Source organism: Daldinia childiae (genome assembly GCF_008694065.1).
Source record: "Daldinia childiae strain JS-1345 chromosome Unknown Scaffold5, whole genome shotgun sequence".
Lineage (NCBI taxonomy): Eukaryota > Fungi > Ascomycota > Sordariomycetes > Xylariales > Hypoxylaceae > Daldinia > Daldinia childiae.
The window spans coordinates 2,746,067-2,768,743 of NW_022984646.1; the positions used below are offsets into that span (position 1 = coordinate 2,746,067).

The following is a 22,677-nucleotide window of genomic DNA, read 5'->3' on the forward strand; positions in this document are numbered from 1 at the left end:
AGGTTAGGTACTTACCCAAGTACTTAGGTAGGCAACGACGTATCTATGATCAAGGCGTTCAAGTGTTAAACCAATATTATGACATATTTGTGAATGCTAAATATCATCTGTGATAACTTCTCGTGTATTTGAGTTATTATAAAATATACCTACTTAAGATACTTATTCTGTCTAGCGATCGAGTAACTGAGCACGATTTATTTACGTGTCTAGGCTCAGCCAACCTGAGAATCCCTCTACCCCTTTACAACCTGATCTTACTTCCAAGAATTCCTAGCACGACGGGGTTGCTGTGACTTGAATTAGCAGAGGTACTGGTACACATTATTACACAGTGACATACAGGTTATTTTCCGGACTAATAGAGATTTTTCCATTTTCAGAATCGAACTTAACATCGCTCTTGGACGTAGAAGAGCTGCTCATGTTGGACTTGGAAGGCTGGATATTGATACCCAAAATTCTCATCCCAGACTCGGCGGTCTTGCTAAAATGATCAATAGCATCCTTGGCGGATTTCTTGGCTTCGCTCTGGAACGTTGCCTCGAGGCCGACGCCGTAGCCGATGAGCATCGCTGTGGGGACGACATAGTCCTCCTCGGCGGGCGTGTCGCTGACAAACTTGAAGTTCTTGCGAATGTTAGGGTGGTCCCAGTTCCCGCGGGTGATGGGGATGGTGGCCCATTCCTTGACCTTGAGATTGAAGTCGACTTTGTTGAGCTGGTCCTCCAACTGCTCGGCGGAATGCTTATCTTTCTCCTCGGAGCTGGAGCTTTCATTGAAGACGATCCAGACCTTCTTTTTGGTATCGCTGAGACTCTCCGAGTGGCCGAAGGAAGTCCATGATAGATTCTTACTGTTGTTGACAGACACGCTGATGTTGTGGTAATTGGTGTTGCTGGATTTCTTCCACTTGGTAAGTAAGTCGCCATAGCCGCTCAAGCTATAAGCTGGGACGTAGGCAATATCGTCCTTGTTGATTGCCTTGTCGGATGCGACATCAGCAAATATAGTAGGCATATTGAACCCTGGATGTTTCTCTTCGTCGATAGCTTTGGCAATCGATACTTGAACGTCGATCATGTTTTGAACCTGCTGACCGTAGGTATTTTTAAGGAGGCTATGGTACGACGACGTAGCATTCGCGACACCGATCCTGTAATCACCAAGATCGGAGGCATTGGTTTCCGACCAAGTCTTGTATTCGAGAACTTTCTGCTGATGCTGTCTCTTTGCCTTTTGGAGGTATGCAGAGTAATCGTCCCAAGCCTTGTGGGTAGCGTTCGTGTAATCGGTCTCAGCAGATTCCTTGTCAGTGCGAGCTTCATTAATCTTGGCCTGGATATCTGCAGCGACAGTCATATTAGATGGTGTCTATTGTCAAGTTAGTCGATGTTAGGAGTATATATATTTTCGAAGACATACTGGGTTGATACAATTGGAGAGAGTTCGAAGACGCAGGAAATAGCGCTCGCTTGCAGATGATGGAACAAACAGTGCACTGGCTGTAGTCGGAAGCATTGCGCCGGCGTTCTTTTCAACATCGCGGTTGATGTCCTCTGCCCTGTCGTTCACACCAAGGCTGACATAGGTCGGCGGGCAAACGTATAGGACATCATTGGCACCGAGGCCTGTTGGGACTATCTGTTGCTGGACCCCTTTTGCGTAAGAGAGCCAAATGGCCTTGTCCGAGCCACCGATCTGAACTTGAGCTTCGTCGGAGGACATGATTGATAAAATTGCCTGAAAAGGGTTGGATTGATTGAGAGAGTCGAGAAGTGAGGGTAAGAGTTTGTGATAGAAGAAAGAAGGCACAGAGAAATCGAACCGAAAGGATAGGCTTTATACCTCAAGGCATATACTTGGGTTTGAGGGCTAGATTTTAGGTGGCTCGTTAACCCCACGAGCTGAAGTCAAGACCTTGGTACCGGGACGGCCTCAATTCTCACGTCCTATCCTGTCTCCTCTTTCGACGACTAGCTGAATATCCATAGTTCAAGCCAACAGCCAACGAGCACAAAATAGGACGGGGTTTACGAGTCCTATTTCAGCCGTATAGGTACGCCCAGCTGAGTACACTATCTGATTAATCAACTTTGATTAGAGAATCATCAAAGACATACCGTCTAAGATCGATCTAGAACTTTTCGCTAGATCCAGCGTTGGTTATGGCTGCGCTAACAGAAGGAAATTCAGCCTCATCGTTGTGCCAAGGCCGACCAACTCAGGAGGCTAACCATTAGGATTCTAGGTTTACGCGGGGATCCCGATGAACTCACGCGATATGAAGTAGTGCTTATACGTAACTGAAGAGTAAAACCTATATTCAGCAATGGTGAAAAAGCCATCTACAATATTTCGTAACGGGATGAACTGGCAAATGATCAGCTTGGGTTGGTCTGGCCCTTTGCACGTAAACCATGGCGTCCATCGGGGATGAAATTGAAGCCCTTTGACCTACTTTGGTTAGATATCTCAATCCCAAGAAGTGAGACACGGGGAACATAGACTCGAGGAGCATTTGCTTATGAAGCCTTAGGCCAGGTAGATCTAGCTCTACTTGACGGTAGTATTAGGAGGTACTCTTGTCCAGTTGAAGCAAAGTATAAATGTTGTAAATTGGTTAGTTATATACCTAAGGTACTTATGTAAAGTCCTATTCAATCAACATCAACCCCCTCCCCTGAATCAAGCTAGACTTAGCTTCATACGTCTCATTCTGTTGAGACTGATAATGTGTATGATCTACCTCCCTATATTATGTCCTACCCCTGCCTTCGTAGACTCGTCAGGATCTAAGTAAATTTCAAAACAAACTATCATGCCTATTAACATCATCTCATAGAGATGTTGGCAAGGTTAAAGGATATCTTTAGCCTTGGCTGGATGGAATCGGGTTATCCACCCAACGTGCCCTGTAAGTGAAGCAAAGCCTATATTTACATCCTGCTCGTTGTCGTATATTAGGTTACGCCTTATGTATAATGGCGTGTATATAATGGAGCTGTCACCGCTTCAATGAGATGGAATTTCGTATGTACGTCTCGACAATTAAGATATCATCGTCCAAGTACGATTTTCCCAGTCTTGTTCTGATTGTCTCGTTGCCCGTTTCTAGAATTGCTTCATAGTTGTATTGCGGTGGAATCCATCACGTTGTTTTCGGTCAAGAATCATGTAGTATTCATGATGTCTCCTGATGATAAAAGTAGTTGAAATGTCGCGGTGGCCTGGCTACTAGAATCCATCCCTCCCAGCTTCACCATCGTCGGGAATACCGTTCTTGGCCGGCTTTTGAATAAGTCCCTTCTTGCTAGCCTCTTGGATCGCCTTGACAAATATGCCGCCCATCATCTCGTAGCCCTGGACTGTAGGGTGAGACCCGTCGGGGCCGATCTCGTTTACTGAGGGAACCCCTGAAGCGCCCTCGCTAGGATGCATCTCGGCCAGAACGACAGGTTTTCCATCTGCTTCAAACTTCTTCATAATATCCCGATATTGTCTGTTCATATCCAGGACCTCGGTCTCGAGGTCGCCAACCTTGTTCGTGAGCATGGTGCTTAGGATAACTGTCGATTTATCGGACGCTGTCAGTAAGTAGTCGATCATGTCCTCCATCTGCTGTCCCACTTTGTCGACATCCTTATTCTGTAGAAGATTGTTGGTTCCTAGATTTATGAGGAACACGTTGGGTAGCATCTTGGGTACGGCCTTCTTGGCATAGTTATGCATCTCCGTAATTTTCTTGCCCCCATACGCCTCAACGTCGTTATCCACAAAATCGCCCAGCCTCACGGAGCCCACCATGTTTACTTCATAACCCAGGTCAACAAGTTGATCACGCATTGGCTTGCGGAACCCCAGATAACCAGGGGAGGTCTCTCCCTTAACAATGGAAGCGCCGAGAGCCATTATTCTCAGAGGAACATCGCTAGGGTTTGTGGCGGATTTTGCAACAGTTGGTGTAGCGGAAGATGTAGAGACATCTGAGGACGATGTCGATTTCGATGTAGTAGATGCGGCTTTAGTAGTCTTAGACGTAAAGGATGATGATGTAGTGGATGTAGCTGTAGTAGAAGCTGATGTCGATGTTGGCTCAAGCACACCGACTGCTGTTGCCGCTGTACTTGTGGCCACCAAGATAGCCGATGTTGGTGAAGAGACAGCGGCTAACTGTTCATTAGACTTAGACCCATCAGATGAATTGCCGGTATGAACTACGCCTGTCGCTGCAAGAACTAAGCCAATAAACTTCATGTTAGTATACACAACTCAACCATATATGTTCCATTATAATATGAATTTTCAAGAACGTACCAATTACTACCACCGCTGCGACAAGGAGACAACTGGCGGCCGTGAAAATCGCAATTCCTTTCTTAGATCGTATAAATGCCAACCGTGAGGTCCGCGGCGGGGGTTCTTGAACCTTCTCCATATCGTCCCAGGCCATATTGTCTACCCAATATTTACATAGACACTACCGAATATATGGAGGCAAATAAGGAGATAGGCTATCCCCAAGACGCGGGACCTGCGAGGTTATTTCAACCTCTCCTTTACAATAAGTTTGGATCATGATGAACGCGGGAAGGGAATTTGCCAAGGCGTTAGCTTGATGTTCGTCAGGGTTCTGATTTAATCTAACTTCTTGATTTGACAGTAATAAGACGTCACATCCTGTGCCAAGCAAGGCGTGTTTGCTATACTTACCTATCTCACCCGGATACCGGCACGCAACCTATCACGATTGAGGCTTAATAGACGCGAGACGCGGTGGCGGCCAATTATAAAAAATTTCAATGCTGACTGCCTAGATAATAAACATTGCTTTTCGGAGCTCAACCAACCAATACATTCTTACGTCGATACGAAATTAATAAGTTCTTTTAACAAGGCGTGATTTATAAAAGTCATATTTACTCTTGAAGATGAATGAGAAATGTGTCTAATATGTAAATTCTATAAATAACTTCAATAATAATCGTTTTGGGTTAAATGTGGTTTTGTTAGTATGAGGCGCAGTGTATTTATACCCCTGGTATATATATTCCCACGACGACAGTTTTAATTATTTGACACACCTTTGCTACGCTTTATTCTCCGTTTTTCGCTTCCCTCGTAGCAGATAAAAGAATTCAATCGGTAAGGTACTGTAGTTCAATGTAATTTTCCTATTTTCTGAACAATTAATTTTATTGAACATACCACCGTGGCAACCCTGAAGGAACAATGGTGGGATGAAAAAAATCCCCCTGCCAGCTCCAATGGGCTCTCATTCCAGGATAACACTGTGCTGGTAACAGGGGCCAATTCCGGCCTAGGGTATCAAGCAGCGATCAAATATGCAGCTTCAGGCGCATCACCTCTCATCTTAGCTGTCCGGTCAACCGAAAAGGGTGAAGCAGCGAAAGCGGCTATCCAACGAGAAACAGGATATTCCGGCGAAATTGTTATGACGGTTGATTTATCGACTTTCGCATCCGTCAAAGAATTTGCTAGGCGCTTGGACCAGCGAGTGCCAAAGCTCGATGTAGCTCTTCTTTGTGCCGGTATCGCAAAGCCATCATATATTACTATTGGTCCAGAAGGATATGAGGTATGTACTCAAGTTAACGTATTATCAAATACCCTCTTAGCCTTGCTTATTCTCCCGAAGCTGCGTGCGAGCGCTACTAGGTAAATCAGATCACAATACTCTACCACATCTATGCTTCCCCAATAGCTCAGCCTCTCACGTAGTTGAGCCTACAATACTCCCAACTGGCCAAACGTTGTTAGAGAAGCTCAATAACCCTTCTAAATTTGATATTACAGCTCAGTATCATATAGTGAAGCTAGCCGCATTCTTTGCCATACGAGGGATTATCAAGCAGCTCAAAGAGCGTGGAGAGGCTGACGGGATAACCATCAATGCCTGTTGTCTTGGATTATGTAAAACAAATATGGCTCGCGATTTTCCCTTAGGCTATAAAATTATAATGAACATATTGTACTTCTTCGTCGGACGAACTGCCGAGACTGGAAGCCACACTCTCGTCGGCGCTACCGAGTTGGGTCCAGAGATCAGTAGGAAGCTTTAGGGAAATGACAAGTATACCGAGTAAATTATAGCAACCATGATATTTAATTTTCCTAACGTCCGTCTTAGGCCGGGAGAGGTATTAGATAGTGAACTTGGCCGTGAACTCCATCGGGAAACCTGTCATGAAATTCTGTCTATTCTACAAAAACATCTTTGACGGAAGAAGTTGTAGAGCTCCTCTCATAAAGAGGAGAAGTCGTATAAACCATAATATTTATTTTTCAACTATGTCTTAGACTCGACACGTTATAGTTATTTGGAGTTATATATCTATCCATAAAGATGTTACCTATACCTAAGAAACGGATAAAGTCCCCGATCCTTAGGAATATTACAATATAAATAAATCATATGAGTGTGATGTTAGTTACATCTAACAGACTATGATGAGATGATTATGATGAGAAAGTTTACGTCTATTAGTGCTATAGCTAGGTAGCTACAACGAGCGCATCAATGGCGCTATTAGATGTCTAGAGTACCATCTCCTTTGCAGGGAGAGATAGAGCTAGAGTAACGCCTGACATGAGAGATCTTCCACTTCCTATAGCATTACTCTACCTAGTTAGCGCCGGCGCCAGGTAGTCGACTTTGACCAGGGAAAACCCGTCAAATACGCCTTCTTATAACGGAGATGGAATCACCCTCAGCGCCCAGCAGTGCCCAAGGAAAAACCTGAGTCGGACCATTTTTGATTTGACCACAGTGGGATTCATCTAACAGACTATGAACTTGAGTAAGTACAATACTGTAAAATGATATGAATTCTTCCACAATGGAGTATTTTGTCATGTTCCTTAAATAATGGTGGATATATAAGAGGATATAGAAGGCCGTCTTAATTTATTTTTCAACGATGAAGTCAAGGCATATATCCATGGTCTCATGAGAAAACACTAATCTGTTAGGTGTGATAAATACCTAAATATTGTCTTATTATGTTGTAAAATACTTATTGATTTCCTTTACTCGTTTGTGCCGATAAGCGTTACGAAAACGGTTGCTTTTAACTAACCTAGATTACTTACATTTGGTAGGAATACATCAATTCAATTTTAACAACCCGCTTCACTTACTCATCTCTGGTAAACCGAAGCAGATTATGAACCTATTTTTACTACAACTCATATGGGAAACCCCTATTATGTAGCCAGCTGGTAAGTAGTAAAGCTTAGTTTAAATTTCTACTACGTCACCTAACTAGTCCTAACCCCTATATCCTGACACCTAGCAAGGGGTAACCAAAATAATTTGCACGCTCTGAACTTAGCCAATAGATGTTTGACTTTCAAGAGAGCTTATATCAAATTATATCTTTTTGATATTTTCTTTATTTAGCACATCGTCGTTATTAGGAGTAGACGCTTATCTACGTGTTAGTCGGGTTCGCTGAAGTATGCAAATTATTTTAGCTGTCACTTGCCTGGATCAGGACTATTTATTTACATTAACATGTAGGTACATATTGACCGATATTTATCACTTTATATTAAGCCTGGCAGCAGCGGTACTAAAGACGAAGGTTACTATACCCTTGACTGGCATTCAACTACACCCCTTTTCGATGTCGCTCATTAACATAAGAGGAAAAAATTGTTTCTAAAACTGCAAACCGCAAATAGCGTTAGTCAATCTAATACCGTATAAAATATCCTCTTTTTTTAGCCAATTTGTATGTACCAATACTAAAAACAGTGGAGCTGTAGTTGAATAATAACCAAGAAGATAAAAAAGGCAGTTAAATAGGTATAAAGATTAATAGTCCCTGGGTTCCCGCGATTATTGATAGTAGGTATAAGTTGTTTTAATGGAATAATTGTAATACCAAACCATTCCATGCTCAATAATATAAAATGGAATATGTAGATCTTTAGAAGTGTTTGATGATAAACAATATAGCTCTATAGTCACCATGATTGGCATGACCTTTGTCTCAAGTCGCTGCACATCTGATGTAGTTATACGAGATGTTTTATTAGAAACTGCAATGCAGCCATAGCCTATATCGTCACATATAATAGTGGCGACTATACTGCTCCAATAATCTTAGTGATAAAATATCATTGGTGTAGAAATTTAGACGCTCATCTAAGACATGCGTACGGATGAAGCCCCGCGGCCCGTTTGCATCACCACCTCCTTTATACATGAAACCTTCTTGATGTAAGTCTTAGACACAAGTGCGCCTAGCGTGTTTAGTTCCTGTATCTTCCCGTGTGAAGAAGAGGGGTAAGATACCTCGGCCCTATAAACACTTGGACACTATACTTGACATTATTGTCTATGATGCCTTCTATAATGACGAAATGGCCGCTTTAAGCTTAACTTCATAACATGGATATAATTGGTGCGATGAAAGAATACCAAAAGCTTTGAAAGCTGAGATTAGTTAGGTATTATCTATTACCCAATGTTCCTTGGATAATAGAGTCTATAAGATGTTTGCAACGATAAGTTGTCCCGGCTTAGGAGAGAAAATTAAAGTCATTATAGGAATTAAAATGTCAATTCTGCAGAATTTTTGAGACAATTGTTAATGGAAATATACTTGAGATATGCATGGGCTATATTGTGTGAGACTTGTTATATACTTAACGATTGCTTCATAAGTAGTCTATCTTATTTACTACATACCTTACTCATAGTCTAAAGAACCAATCCCTATAGCCCCTTAACTCCTAGAAACACGAACATTCTGGGACGCGCACAGGGTAAACTGCTACACCCACAACTATACTTGAATTCTATAATATTAATATCTAATCAATGAGAATAAAAGACTAAAAAAGGAGAGATGAACATCATCGCGACACTCCCAGTTGTGAGTATATAAGAACCCAGTTTCTCAAACTGCTGGTACAAATTCTGATCTGCGAAACCCATAATAAATCATCATACTCACAAGGCTTCAAGTATACGACGAGTTCATCAAACAATGAAGAGCATTGCCTAATATGAAGCCGTCGCGACTCTATCCAGCATCGGGTTTAAACCCGACGATCTCCCGAATCGGCACGGACGTGTCGGAGATGGGAGTAAATGTCATTTATTTCCGCCAGCCAAATGTCATAACACATCATCCATCACAGCTTCGATATCCATCATATACCCACAAGCGCACAAGTTATTCCAATGGAGAAATACCAGCGTTCTTGGCCCGGCAGCCACATGGAAGGAGGTCTGACGCGGCCCTCTGACGAGCCCGGTGCGTAATTGTCGTACAAGCCATTCCATGCCAGATTGTATGTGTACCTATGTAAGTCCTACTTACCTGAGTTGAGATAAGCGTCGGGGTTTTGTCAGATCATGGAACAGAACGTGGCTTGCCAAGAGATCAAGCTTCACAACCCCGGGACGAATCACGGCGCCGCGACAAACTGGGGATGAGTGATTTCAAAAAAACGTCTACGATGGTGGTTCATCCTGGTCCCGCCAAGTGGGATAAAGGCGCATTTGGCGGTAGAGCTCTGCGGACCAGGTGTTAATTATTGAACGAATTAAGCCTTCCAACGGAATAACACAATTGTGATGTGAATCGATCCGTGCTGTCGTCATCAAAAGCTACGCGTGGAGTAAGTAAGTGTGCACTTTAGAAGTGAGGCCTCCAAGGAGAGGGGGTCAAGTCAATCGGAGCCGTGAAATTTGAATAGTCCAGGGGATTGGACCTAGTTATATGAAAAGTAAGGAGTATTCATTCTACTACGCACGCCAATCTAAAAAACACTGAAAATACGAAGCTGTGATACATAGCCGTTGGCGGGCTTTACACTACCGAGACATCCGGAGAAACAAAACTACGGCTTCGACGCCGCCATATCTCCCAACGGCACCTTGGGCCTGCTGGAAACTCCATCGCGAGCCGTAAATCCTCGGGGCGCACAGGCCCCGGAGTCCGATCCCCAGACTGTTTGCTGCAGGCGAATCTCTCGTCACACGCCGTCCGCGCAATCTAGGCTTAGCGAGGCTGAGGGGGTCCGCGCCGATAGGTGTGTTGCTTGCGGCCTTCGTGGGGATATAAGATTCTCATGTAAGCACAACCAGCGTCATCAACATATCCAGTGATAGGTAGTATGTGCGTGGACTAGGTAGTCAGCCCCTGGGAAGAACACCTTCTTTTCCAACGGTATTTGCACACGCACGCTCCGGCTCCTGTTATAAATCCGGATAGGCCCGCGCTGGGATGGCGATCCTGTCAGCCGCCCAACGCAGAGGATTCGCCGGGCAGTCAATGACAGGTCGGGCCAAGCCCGGGTTGGGTATGACAGAAGGGTAAAATACCTAGAAATAAACAGGCTCATCGATGAGGAAAATTTTTCGCAATCCTCTATATTCGTCGGCGTTACGTGTGCTGGCGTAAGGGCGCAACAAGCGTACTGCTTGGTTTGTTACCGAAATACCGGGAAGAGTCAGGCTTCGTCATGGGCATCGAGGACTGTTACCAGAAATGGCCGTGAATCGCTTGGCTCGCCGTAAGAAGGATATACCCTTATTCGACGCCAACACGGCGTGCAGGGCAGGGCAGAACGTGCATGGGACCAGGCAAATACCGGTGTTGGGACCGACTCGTCTTGTCTTGTCTTACCGTGCTGTACATTAGGCAGGTTATCCATGCATCCAGCCACTAACAAGAAAACGCCCCCCACGCTTCATGCTCGTCATTATGGTAGTGCTTCACATATATATGCGCAGGTCTCGAACACAGCTGTTTACAACCCTGATTGGACGAAGCGATAAGATGATATTTATGCTTGTATAGGGTGCAATGAACCTACCCTGCGGCTCGCCGACTAGGTTAGGTAGGTAGGTAAGGTAGCCATGGTAGACTTGGCGAGCAAGTTATTAAGGTATCCTTGAAGAATGATCTTCCGATTGATACAACACAATCTGATACTGCAACATCCCGGCTCTTGTTATCAAAAGACCAGGATCAAATCTCTAGTTTCCTAATCAGATGTTAGCTATGTAATTCGTTGGTAATGGGGAGCGGCCCGACTGGTCTAAAAGTTGCGCCGGGGTCGTAAGAGAGCTTACTAATAAGGCATGTAGAAAATGCATAGCGATGGATACTTAGTTGTAGATCGTTGACGTGCTAATACGTGTACGGCGGACCATTATGACATTAGTGCCAAAATCAAGAAAATAGGTCAGGGCTGTCCAAAAAAGGCTAGTATGAAAGGTGCACAGTATACTATGCGGGGTATATACAAGTTTTCTCATTACTTATTTATATTAATAACTTTTTAAGTATCCTTTCTAAAAATTTGAAAAAAGTATTGTTATTTCAATTGAAGTATGAAAAAATTATTAAATTAGTTGGGTAATTGTTTAAATTTATTTCGTAAAGATAATATGTCATATATGTATGATATATATACGGGATTCCAAAGTAGTCATAAAGGGTATCACGTGCTAGCCTCTCTGTATATCTGTATAAGACTTAGCCTCTCTGTATAAGACTCATTTGATACTGACATAATACGCCAGCTAAAGGCTATATATAAATGCAACTTGCATTGTTATTTTCGCATCAAATAGGGCTATAATATGATACTAATTATGATATTTAAAATAGTATATTGGTAAAGTTATTTGAATACGTGTATACGTGTAAGTAAGTGTTATTGTTGAATTTATGTATCTCGTATATATAAGGCTAAGGCTAAGGCTAAGGTAAAGGCGATATCTGATTGGTTAATCTTTTAGAATAGGAAAGACTATGTGTATATAGCTGTCTTAATATCTTTACGAATTTTGGGTCAAATCGCATGCAACCTGAACAGTAATTTTTGTCCTTTTTCAATCAAAATATTGATAGTTTTCGAAAAATATTCGGATAGATATTCGTAAAGTTATTATGGTATAAGGTTAAAAGGGGTGTTAATTGTGTATACAGCGCATATTAATTGAGCTTATACTGTATTTTTGCCTTACTATTACCTTATTAGACATAGTGCTACCTATTTTCCTGATTTTGGCACTAATGTCATAATGGTCCACCGTAACGTGCTCCACAGATTGTGGGATGGGATGAGCTTTTCTCATCCCTGGTGATGATCATGGCTGGCTGGATTCACGACTTGCATCGGGCCTTCGAGAAACATATCGGACTTTCTATTCATGGTTTTAAGTTGTTAGACTATGACGGTAAATGTTTCGTAAATATGGAGAATATATTCGAGTAAATTTGGTATTATTTGTAACCGTGATGAGAGACACAATACGTCAATGTCTATGTAGATCGATAATCGTAGTACGAATTCTAAAAAAACGCCTCCTTAGTTCCTAGCTGGTAGCTGGTGTAAGGTGATATATCCAACAGCGCCGTCTACATCAAAAAGCACATATATGATAATAGATCATCGTAGGTATCCCATATAAAGGTACTTAATAGAAAAAGAAAATCCCTAACTCGTGAAACTCGTAAATAAATCGCAAATCACCAACCAAATTGCTCGCAGTGAACCTCAACTGCAGGTCCGTCAACCCTGATGTAACTAGCTCCAATGTCGCGGACTATCTTAGTCAAGCTACTAGGTCCGCAAGCAGCGATTAAAACTCGTTGGTCTTTGTCTAGAGACTCTACTGCGGCTCTGATCTCGGCCGCTGTGTCCGGCCGACCATGAGCAATAGGTAGCATTGTCGTACTCGTAGCTGCCGAAGGGATCTCCGTATGTCGCATTGCCTCCATATTCTTTTCATCTTTATCGGACTCGTACCGAGTAGCGGCTGAAGAACCGGGGGCGCTGATAGCAGAGTGGTCAGCGCCCCTTTCGAGAGCCGATGGCTTTGTGTCTGCAGAGGCAACCGATGTCGAACGTCGTTCCATGGAATCATCTCGGTCAATCGCCGATGTGGGTGCAAATTCAGTAAGATGCAGCTTAAGAGCAACTTTCGGGGCGTGAACATGGCTACTAATGTTTTGAAGATGTTGCGTAAACCATGTTAGGTTTTCTAGGTATGAATTAGCATGCTTCTAATCCCGAAATTTTTATCATCAAGTGTGATCGCCTACCATGACCTTTAACAGCCCAGATGAAATCAATCCGCTGCTTGGAATTTTCGGACATTCGTGCCAACATATCAGCTGCCATTCCGAATGTAAACGTCGCGCCAGAGCCGCCTGCGACCAATACTACTCTATCAAAATCCATAGGATCGGGTAGTGTGCCGTAGGGACCTTCCACCGAGACCTTGAGACTTGCTCCAGGGTTCTTCAGTGCGTAATCGTGGAGAGCTCTGGTGAAGCCGCTATATGTGTTGATAACGAGCTCCATGGGCTCGCTAGCGACAATTGTAAAAGGGTGAGTTTCGAAGGCGCGGATTCGCGGTAGCCAGACGTAGCAGTGCTTCCCAGGCCGAGCGCGTAGGAGAGGCTTCTTAAGCACTATTCTAGTACCACCATTCGAAAGAGGGTAGACAGTGGCTTCGTTGTTGATACTGTTATACACAAGTCGACAGAATCGAATGAGGCGATCGGCAAACCATAACGCTCCAATAATTACGGTCGCGTATAATGTCTTATCGGGGTTGAAGTTGGGACGGTGTAGACCCATAGTGACAACAATCACAATAAAGAGGGCCAAGTGTGCAATATAAAAGAGCTCATAGTGAAAGTGCCTTAAGATCATACCAGCGAGAACGGTGAAGAGCAGGGCAAATCCAAGGATAATACCAGCAGTGACTATATCGAGTTGGAGGACGTAAATCCTTCCTGCGTTGTAAAAGTAGGCCGCGTATATACTGCCATGCAAGATGGTGTATACCAATGTAGTGTATCCAGCAATTTGGTGTAAGATGTTGAGTCGTTCATAAGAGTAAGCCGTAAAAATTGCTAAAGGTGTGTTCTTCAGCGCGAGAAAGACTACCAAGACCATATTTCCGGTTGCCATCCTAACATATCACACATTAGCGCGGCAAATAGAAGTGTAGTATAGTATAAGAGCTCACCAGCCAAACCGGGCACATAAATCAGTAGGCATGCTGTAATCGACGTTGTAGAAACTAAAAAGGACATTAAGAGCTACATATGCGGTCACTACGGCGGCATGTCCGATGGAGGTGAAGCCAGGTAGGCTTTGTATAAATATCCTTCTAGAAACTCTGAAGAAATACTAGGTTAGAATGCATCCATCTCTTGGGAATGGCATGCTCACCTTGCTATAGCAATGAATGGTTGAAATATCGGGTTACGAGACCAGCCGAGTCTGACAGTTATTAAACGAAGCCAGTGAGCAATGATGAAGACGCCAATAAGGGAACTTAGTCCGGCCGCGTAGTATACCAAGATTTTTGCGTTCCTAACTTGTCGTTCCTCTAAGTATTCATAGAATGCTGCTTCTTGGGCGGCGGCGGCGGCGGCGGCAGCGGCAGAAGATTCAGAAGCAGCCGCTGACGTCGTCCCGTATGTCGGCGAACTCATGGTTGCAAAGGTGATGACGACTTCGAAATAATGAGACGATGTGTTGAGCCTACGATCAGGACCCCTAAGAAACGAATGAGGAGGATAGGTCTTATAAAACAACAATGGTATGGTGTGCTGTCAGTAGTATACGCAAGCACGCGTCTCTGTTGAGACACACCTTTGTCGTACGTAGGTAGATCGGGGCCGAGTGGAGAGCCGTTGATCTGATATCAGAGTCTTCAAAGGATGAGGTGGATCAGCTAATAGGTCACCTTGGAGGTGGACGTAATCTATCAACTATTCTCAACGCAATCCTTCTTGGCTCGGGTGAAAAAAGAGAACGGGCGCAGTCCGAATTAAATCATGGCAGCTCCCAGTCTTGTCGGAGTCGAGTAACTTGGCTGAGCACATGTCCGTGTGGCCATGGCCGTTAGAAACTACGTTTAGTTGGATCTCTATGCCCAAAGAGGAAGTACCATATAGGACGCGGGATTGATTCGTCCACCAGCGAGAGCCATGATTAACAACTCTACATGCATGCAATCTGTATCAGACAGGGGCTGGATGGCTTCACCGGTAGTGGTGAGCTAACCCTGCTCCTGGTTGCGAGGAAGTTACATTTTGGAGTGAAGGAGATACGGTGATACATTCGGGGGTATAGCAGCAAGCCTCCTACGAATGACTTATGAGGGTGACTAAGGTATGCAGAGGTATATGAACGTGTATGGACGGAGCGAGGTTACGCTTATGAAGCCGAAGTGACATGGCTACATGCATTTCTAGGTCCAGGTCGGCGGAGCTATGGACTAGACTGAGTTAATAAGATAGTATAACTAGTATTATTCGGGGAAATAGAAGAAAGAATACATAGTGTATGTGGGATGGAATATGTGGATATGTGGGCTGATGTTCTGGACCCTTAGAATAGTTATGTTTGGTTTGACAGGTTGACGTAGTGAAGAAGGAGGGTGAAGATGGTTGAAGAAGATGATGAAAGTGAGGGTGAGTGTAACAAAGTCAGCAACATTTGGTACCGGCTATCAGGGATCAAGGACCCGTAGGTATGTACTGCATAAGGTAGGGTTATAGGCTAGCAGGGGCCTTAATTGAAAGCTATTGGATATAAGTTTAGTGCCCAAGTTAGTGGACCGCAACAACCAATGCCCCGTTCCGTACCCCGAATAGAGGAAGTACCGACCCTAATGCTTCGCAGCCCTAGCGGGCTTTACTACGATTCGTCCCATTCCCTGATTTCTTTCCCTTTTCAACCTTCTATTTTCTCCCTGGTAACCCAATGATAACCTTGTTCGTAATCCCAAACTAGCTATACTGCTGTCGGAAGTCAATAATAATATGGATAAATACATCGGTTTTATGAACCTTGTCCAAGTTCCGGACGATTTACAACCGTCAACAAGCTTTTATCCCGATTAGGACATGAATTAGTAATTCTCTACCTACGAAACTCTGGGGGTTTTCCGTGCGAGGATCGACGCCACTTACCTATGAATGTCTCCTAGATATCTGTGCCGTAGATATTTCGTGGCCTTACCGTTGAACACCGTGGAATCCGTCCGAATCCCAGGTGAACGACATCTTATTACCGACTTGGACTTTCGGGTGCTAGGGTGTAGACCCATGGGTTACGACGAAAAGGAATGTACTCACCTGCGGTGTACGTTATCTTTGTCACGGTGCCTGGTTCCTTGAACACTACAGAAAACCTTAATGTCAAGCCAGAGAATTGACAAAACTCGCGATTATTCATCCAGGCTAGGTCTACTTCCAAGGCGGACGTGTCACCAAATTCATCTTCCAGGCCGCGAATCTAGGGGTCGGGCTGTGTAGCTTCGTAGCCCGATGTACCATGATAGTAACAGTTATTTATACTTATCTAGAGGCGAGATGTCATCACTGGCTTAATCAACATACGTGATCGTGGTCCCTTAACACTTGGCATTCTCCACGAGTCATTCTGATTACCGGGTCTCTGGTGTTGAAGAATTCCGGTGTGTTGCCCTTGGGTCAGCATCAAGCATGTCTTTAGGTAGGAAAATGTTTTGCTTAGCTGTGTTATTCACTTCCCTTACATCTTTAGACATCATGAAGATTTGTCAGGCGGGTCGAGACCATGTCAGCGACTTGTCAGCATGTGAAAGACCACGTCCTATATCGTTATCAAATTTATTACACCTACCTCATTGCGACTAATCTAATGATAAAGCTTGAAGAAGCCCTACGGCGGCTAAAATATTCCGACTAGCCAACAAAGACTACATACGCTATAGTGTGGAGAAACTCTCCTACTGGCTCAAGAAGCGATCTTTAATTATGTACCATCCGGACTGGAACATGGCCTAGCAATTGAAAACGAGCAATGTAACAGTAGCAGCTTGGTTTTCAACTTTATCGCGGTCAAGTTTCAGTCCTCTACGGGCAAGCCGGATAACATAACAAGCCCCCGGTTATGACATGCTCGCGGTTCCCACTACGGACCAATAACCATCTCACCGACAAGCTCAATTAGGCAGTCAGTATAAAAAAGAGAAAGAACCGAATAATCTAATCCACGGGCGAGAGACTGATTGTAGCAAGATGTCCTACAGCTTGCTTTATTAACTAATTAATTATTTCAACCCGTACTGCTGATTTCTTTGTCAGGGGTATTTTGCTTATCTTTTAACTCGACCTTAGCTCTGGATCGATTACGCTCGTCTTCTATAAGAGGATTGATCCTACCGACCATGAAGCTCTTTGTACTTGAAGAGTGCCATGTAGCATGTCGGATCTATCTGACCGATCTTTCCGACAATCTAGATCAGGACAAGATGAGTTCTTTCGCATACCTGCCCGGTTCTAATATCTAACCCAAGTCTTTTACCAATTAATTATAATTGGTGATTTCACATCTAACCAATTCTATAATTGCATATATCTAGGAATACTTTTAAGAAGTCATCGAATCTTGTTACTAGATCGGATCTTCGCTCAAGAGCAGGATGCAAGTCTAAATAAGGACCGATACAACCATTAACGTGACTAACTAAATATATATATTAACATACCATTATCTTTTACCTAGTGTATAGGCATTTTCACCAAGCGAGCAATCCTACCGCATCTCTCCGGGGGGAAACGTTCAATTCAATCCGTTGCGCGGTTGATTCGATAATCATATTCGGCAATCCCTCTACCTAGACAATAACATGATATGCAAATGTCAGCCTCACTAAATTCACTATGCCTATTAATTCACATGTTTTCTCTTATAATAACCATCAGCTTAATGGTGTCGGTGCATTTGCGTGGCGCCAAGTTTCTTCGGGATACACCAACGTCCATTTATCCAGGTACCTAAATTATCTACAACATCATTCGGCTGCGTGAGAATCGCCTATGCATTCGCAGAAATTAATTTGCAGCGATAGCCTGCAGTTGCATTGGCATTTCACAAGGAACATCCCACCGTATTCTGCCGGGCGAAAATCTGGGGAAACCATGGAGAGACACTCTATTCCTAAGTGTCTCCCCGGATTAATTAATAAAGCTTGTATTCTTTTGACGTCGTGCGATCTGCGGTAGTTGCAGCAGTAGCCGACGTGCTTGTAATATCAAGCTCAACTGTACTTCTCACGATAATTAATGGCGTTCCATACTCCCGGTCGAAAACAACCCCCTACTATCGGAATCTCTTGGCTATGCGACGTTTACATAAGCGATTAAGCTTGTTTAAACAGAGCCTTAGGTGTTGTCAATACGAGAGGTAGATACCTAGGTGGTTAGGCTGAGACGAAATCTAGGAAATTCTGGACGCTGCTGTTCAACAAGGAAGTACTTACATCCAGTGTCCATCATACATCCCCGGATCCATAACGTAACAACGCTGTTGTGACCCTATTTTATTCCGGTCCTTTGACTACGGAGTGATGTTCCGCTATCGAAAACATCATGCTCTTTCAGTCCGTGCATAGTTAATTCAAAGTTGGCTAACCACTTATTCTAGATATGCAGGTACATGAGGGGTAAATTTTTTTTCGTTGAATGAACCGAAATACAAGGAAATTTGAGGGGGTAACAATATAGCTCCGCAACTATACCGGTACCCTTGATTGTGGGTTCGCGATCCTTGTCTTTTAAAGGTCTCTTTACCTCTAGGCTTTCTCTCGGAATAAGCTCAAGCCTCGAGTTACATCGTAGATATTTTGCTGGAGAGCTTTCCCCGCATCATTAATACGACCGCCGCAAATCGATCTTACAGAACTCCAGAAAACTCCGACTAGATCAGCGCTACGTCAACGAGAGCTATGAGAGCGTCCGAGGTAGCCAACAATATAATGGCCGGGAACGGCCCGAAGTAGAACATTCGTATAGGGGTGGCGGAGAAGCGCGGCCTCACGACGATGTCCAAGTTTTCATTTTAAAGCACACGATATATGTATGTGTGAAATAGTAAGTTTTATAAGAAATATCCCGCTAATGCATTAACTACCTTGATAATCATCTACTAACTAAAACAGAACCTACGAGTAAACAATTGCAGAAACAACGTGAAGATCCCTACACAGACGCCTGGACAGTTTATTAGATAGCCCCCTTTCCCCGGCCCTACTCTTGGTACCACTCGGCCGCGCTATAAAGACTATCGCTAGAGGTGGTAGCGAGGACGACTTTAAAGACGCGATGTATAGAGATACTTAGCGTAAATCTGCTGCAGGGGTTGAGAGCGACTTCATCATATTGAGCGGGGACAGGCAATCCTCAGACGCAGTTATGATGCCTTCTCGAGTCGGCTGATGAGGGCATGCCGCGGCGATCGCGCTCAACCTGTGTGAACATTCGAACATCTTCCCAACTATTTCGCGGCGATGCGCTCGGTACACCTGCGTCTCTGCTGTAACTCGCCTGGCAATCTCGGCATCATTGTATATCTTGTACTCCATGCGTACCTCCATATCAACTTGCTCGTCCGGCTTGGCCATCTGAAGCTTCATGTTCAGGGTGTCGTTCCTGACCACTTGCGTCATTAGCTGTGTCTCCAGCATCTGCTTCTCAGCAACGAGCTTAAGAGCCCAAAGTCGGGGGCTGAGCCGTTGTGCAGGATGTTCGCTCATCTGCTTCTCGAGGCTATCAAGGGCCTCTCCCGCAGACCGGACCTTGTCTTCGTCGTAGCCAAGACTTGCGTAGAAGGCGACGACCCGCTGCTTTAGGTTGCTCATCGATTGTCTTACATCGCCCACGGCGTTGTAAAACTCTAGCAGGTTGTTCCTATCGCCAACCTGGGCCATCCATCGGTCGAGGAGCTCTCTACTCTCCTCTTTCAAATCTGTGTTGTTCTCCTTGGCCTCCTTGAGCTCTCGAAGTATTTTCATGGTGTCGAACTCACCTGGTGGAGCGGGAGCGGGAGCGGGAGCGGGAATGGGAGCGGGGGCAGGGACTGGGCTCGGTGTTTTCTTGTTGTTGTTTTCACTCTCTTCGAGCCTGCGCTTTAGATCCTCAATCGTTTCCTCGAGGTTCCTGTTGTCATCTCTAACAGCTCTTTCCCTTCTCCGTATTTCCCTTGCTTCTTCCTCGAGCTGCGCGATCTTTTCCTCTCGATCTCGGAGGTTTCTGTAGCAAACGTTTAGTTCGGATGTTTGCCTGTCGTGCTTGTCTTGGAGATTTTTCTCCCGGTCCTGGCTTTCTTGAAGCTCGGTCTTTAGTAGTTCATTGTCTTTACCGAGCTTCTTGAATTCTTCTTCGGCCTTCCGAAGGTCGTCCTGTATCTTTAAAACTTCTTGCTCCAATTCTTCGATCCGGGCCTTGAGTTTGCTGCTGTCCTCGCTGGCCACTTGAGCGACCTTCAGTTTCTCTATTTCTTCTTCGAGTTCCGCAATTTTGTCGGCAGCCTCCTGTCTCCGTTGTTTCATTTGAATGGATTTATTGGCGACAAACTGGATAATCCCTTCGTTCTGTGCTACGAGGCGGTTAAACCAAGCGATAGGGGCGGTAGGCTTCCCGACGAGTTGCGCTTTTACGCCTTCTAACCATTCGCCAGCACGAATTTGTCGGATCCTAGCCATCATATTTTCGCGCTCTTCGTCCGTCGCTTCTCGACCGGCTTCCCCCTCCCAGTCTTTGACTGTTCTTTCAGCCTCCTCTTCAATATCTGCTTCAACACTATCTTCGTCGGTGAGGATGCCTCGGCTCTCTTTCTTCTCATAATATTCCTTGATGGCATGGTTGTCAGTGGGGTCGAAGCTGGGGTCGGGCATGGAGAACCCATTGAGGGTACTGTCAGATTCAAGTTGCACAGCAGCGCTTGAGGGGCCTTGAGGCTCAGTCTCTGCCATCTTGTTTATATTTGAATAAAGATTATGTAAAAGGAGAAAAGTTACTAATCGGACAGACGATGATTATAGATAATCAAGCTTGTTAGAGTAGTAGTTCTTACTGTTAAGCAGAATGCTCACGATATGGAATCTATTTGAAATGATGAGTAAAAATTCGAAAGCTCTAGGTTCTACATCTATATTATATACTTTTTTTCTCATAGCTAGATTTCCTAAACTATAGAAGAGTTTGCTGCGCTGGAAACTATAGACAATGAAGCTATTTTCAAAGTTGAAGAACGTATTGTGAAACAGAATCATTGTTATCATCTCGAAGATGCTTGTAAATAGAACACAATAAAAGTTATTGTACTATTCGATTGTATTGAACCGGGGCTTTGTGGAAGTCTAAGCGAACGTTCTATGGGCAAAGCATATTGTGCCAAACATCGAATTAAAGCTTTCTAAATATAGGACAATGTATTGTTACTCGTGGGAAAGCACCAGGAAAGTCTAGCCGGTGCAAGATGAAGATACTGGTCGTCTTGAGTTTGGCTGTCGTAAATTTTAGAACTTAGACTCTAAAGGATTAAAAGAAGGGTGAGGCGTGGATAGTATTTTTCCTTTACTGGCAACTGTATACCCTTTCTACTAACTACACACAAATATCAACTCTCAAACTATTATTCTAAAGTACAATTGAAAATATTATGCCCACATTTGGCTTTTAGAGCAGTGCTTCTCATGTTATACTATTCTGTTAGTTAAAGTTCCAAAAGTAAGTCGGCCTCATTGGATATAACGACTACCCAACTTCAATCAAAGTAACCAATTTCACTAGGACATGCTTGATATTCATCATGGAGATATGCTTTGGCATGTTTTATATCAGACTGTCGAAAAAAAAAAACTACCTGTTAGGCTTAACACTTTATAGCAACTCCAACTAAGCAGAAAAGGGGTAAGTGCTGTGAAGCGTTGATTAGGTCGTTCATCCTACGAATATCTAGACTTTTGCACTTCGTATGCCCACCTCATGCAGCAGTGGCGCGCGTTGAAGATAATTGGCGCATCTTCCCACGCAAGGGATAGAACTCGTTGCACCCCTCGGGCCCTTGGCTAATTACAAGAACTCCTCCATCGGAGAATATTCCTAGCTCGATAGCTACCCGCCGCTTACGACGGCCCACTCGCCATCCCTAATAATCGGTATTGGTTCTCCTGTACATAGGTAAATGACCTTTACCCCTATTCTGCCCCTCCTCCATCGATAAGATCATAGAGTTTCCTCGATCATAGACCCCGACTAGCGGTCCGGGACCCCATACCGCAAGTAATTATTGACAAGTAATCATCTTCCTTGATGTCAAGGTTAAGATAACAATACGTCCGGTCGCATTAACCAGTCTAGTGTTTAGTAAGGAGGCCAATAAGAAGAACCGATCTACAGGGCATGAAAGGAACGGGCACTGCTAACCCAAGCCGGTGGTTGGCTCATACCGGTGCCGACAGCAGAGCCGGGACCGAGGGTTGGGACAAAGAAGATTTTGCGGTGGGCTAGTTTATCGGAGACGATATGGTTACGCAGTGCAGCTCTTGGCGTGATAGCTTAGGTGTGTTATCTGGTACGGACGTATTACTATACTATCTCCTATGTATCATATTATTCGCATCTTGATTGCAGAATTGGTTACAGATAGGAAGCAAGGTAGATAGGTTTCGGCCGGAACACAAAGTTTTTATAAAAATACATAGTGTATGCCCCCAAGGTACAGTGATTGCAATTCCAGTCCTTTCTAATAACGCCTGTATTAGACCAAGCATTACGACCAAAGTTGAGTAATGCAGACTTGTCACGTAGGCCACATAGAGGAACAGTATGA

At 44.2% G+C, this 22,677-nt stretch overlaps 4 protein-coding genes across 4 annotated transcripts; all 4 read right to left on the reverse strand.

Moving 5' to 3' along the window:
• Positions 1–327: 327 nt before the first annotated feature.
• GL218_05876 (uncharacterized protein) lies at positions 328–1,728 on the reverse strand (the record flags this gene model as incomplete). The annotated part of the gene is made up of 2 exons (XM_033582568.1): positions 328–1,374; positions 1,426–1,728. 2 exons carry the CDS (start codon positions 1,726–1,728, stop codon positions 328–330), a joined length of 1,350 nt encoding a protein of 449 aa, XP_033434259.1.
• Positions 1,729–3,237: 1,509 nt separating this feature from the next.
• GL218_05877 (uncharacterized protein) lies at positions 3,238–4,453 on the reverse strand (the record flags this gene model as incomplete). The annotated part of the gene is made up of 2 exons (XM_033582569.1): positions 3,238–4,169; positions 4,318–4,453. The coding sequence occupies 2 exons, from the start codon at positions 4,451–4,453 to the stop codon at positions 3,238–3,240; spliced, it is 1,068 nt and encodes a 355-aa protein (XP_033434260.1).
• An 8,068-nt stretch (positions 4,454–12,521) lies between these two features.
• On the reverse strand, positions 12,522–14,504 carry GL218_05878 (Ferric reductase transmembrane component 3; the record flags this gene model as incomplete). The annotated part of the gene is made up of 4 exons (XM_033582570.1): positions 12,522–13,036; positions 13,098–13,975; positions 14,033–14,185; positions 14,239–14,504. 4 exons carry the CDS (start codon positions 14,502–14,504, stop codon positions 12,522–12,524), a joined length of 1,812 nt encoding a protein of 603 aa, XP_033434463.1.
• A 4,676-nt stretch (positions 14,505–19,180) lies between these two features.
• GL218_05879 (uncharacterized protein) lies at positions 19,181–20,815 on the reverse strand (the record flags this gene model as incomplete). The annotated part of the gene is made up of 1 exon (XM_033582571.1): positions 19,181–20,815. The coding sequence occupies one exon, from the start codon at positions 20,813–20,815 to the stop codon at positions 19,181–19,183; it is 1,635 nt and encodes a 544-aa protein (XP_033434464.1).
• Positions 20,816–22,677: the final 1,862 nt, after the last annotated feature.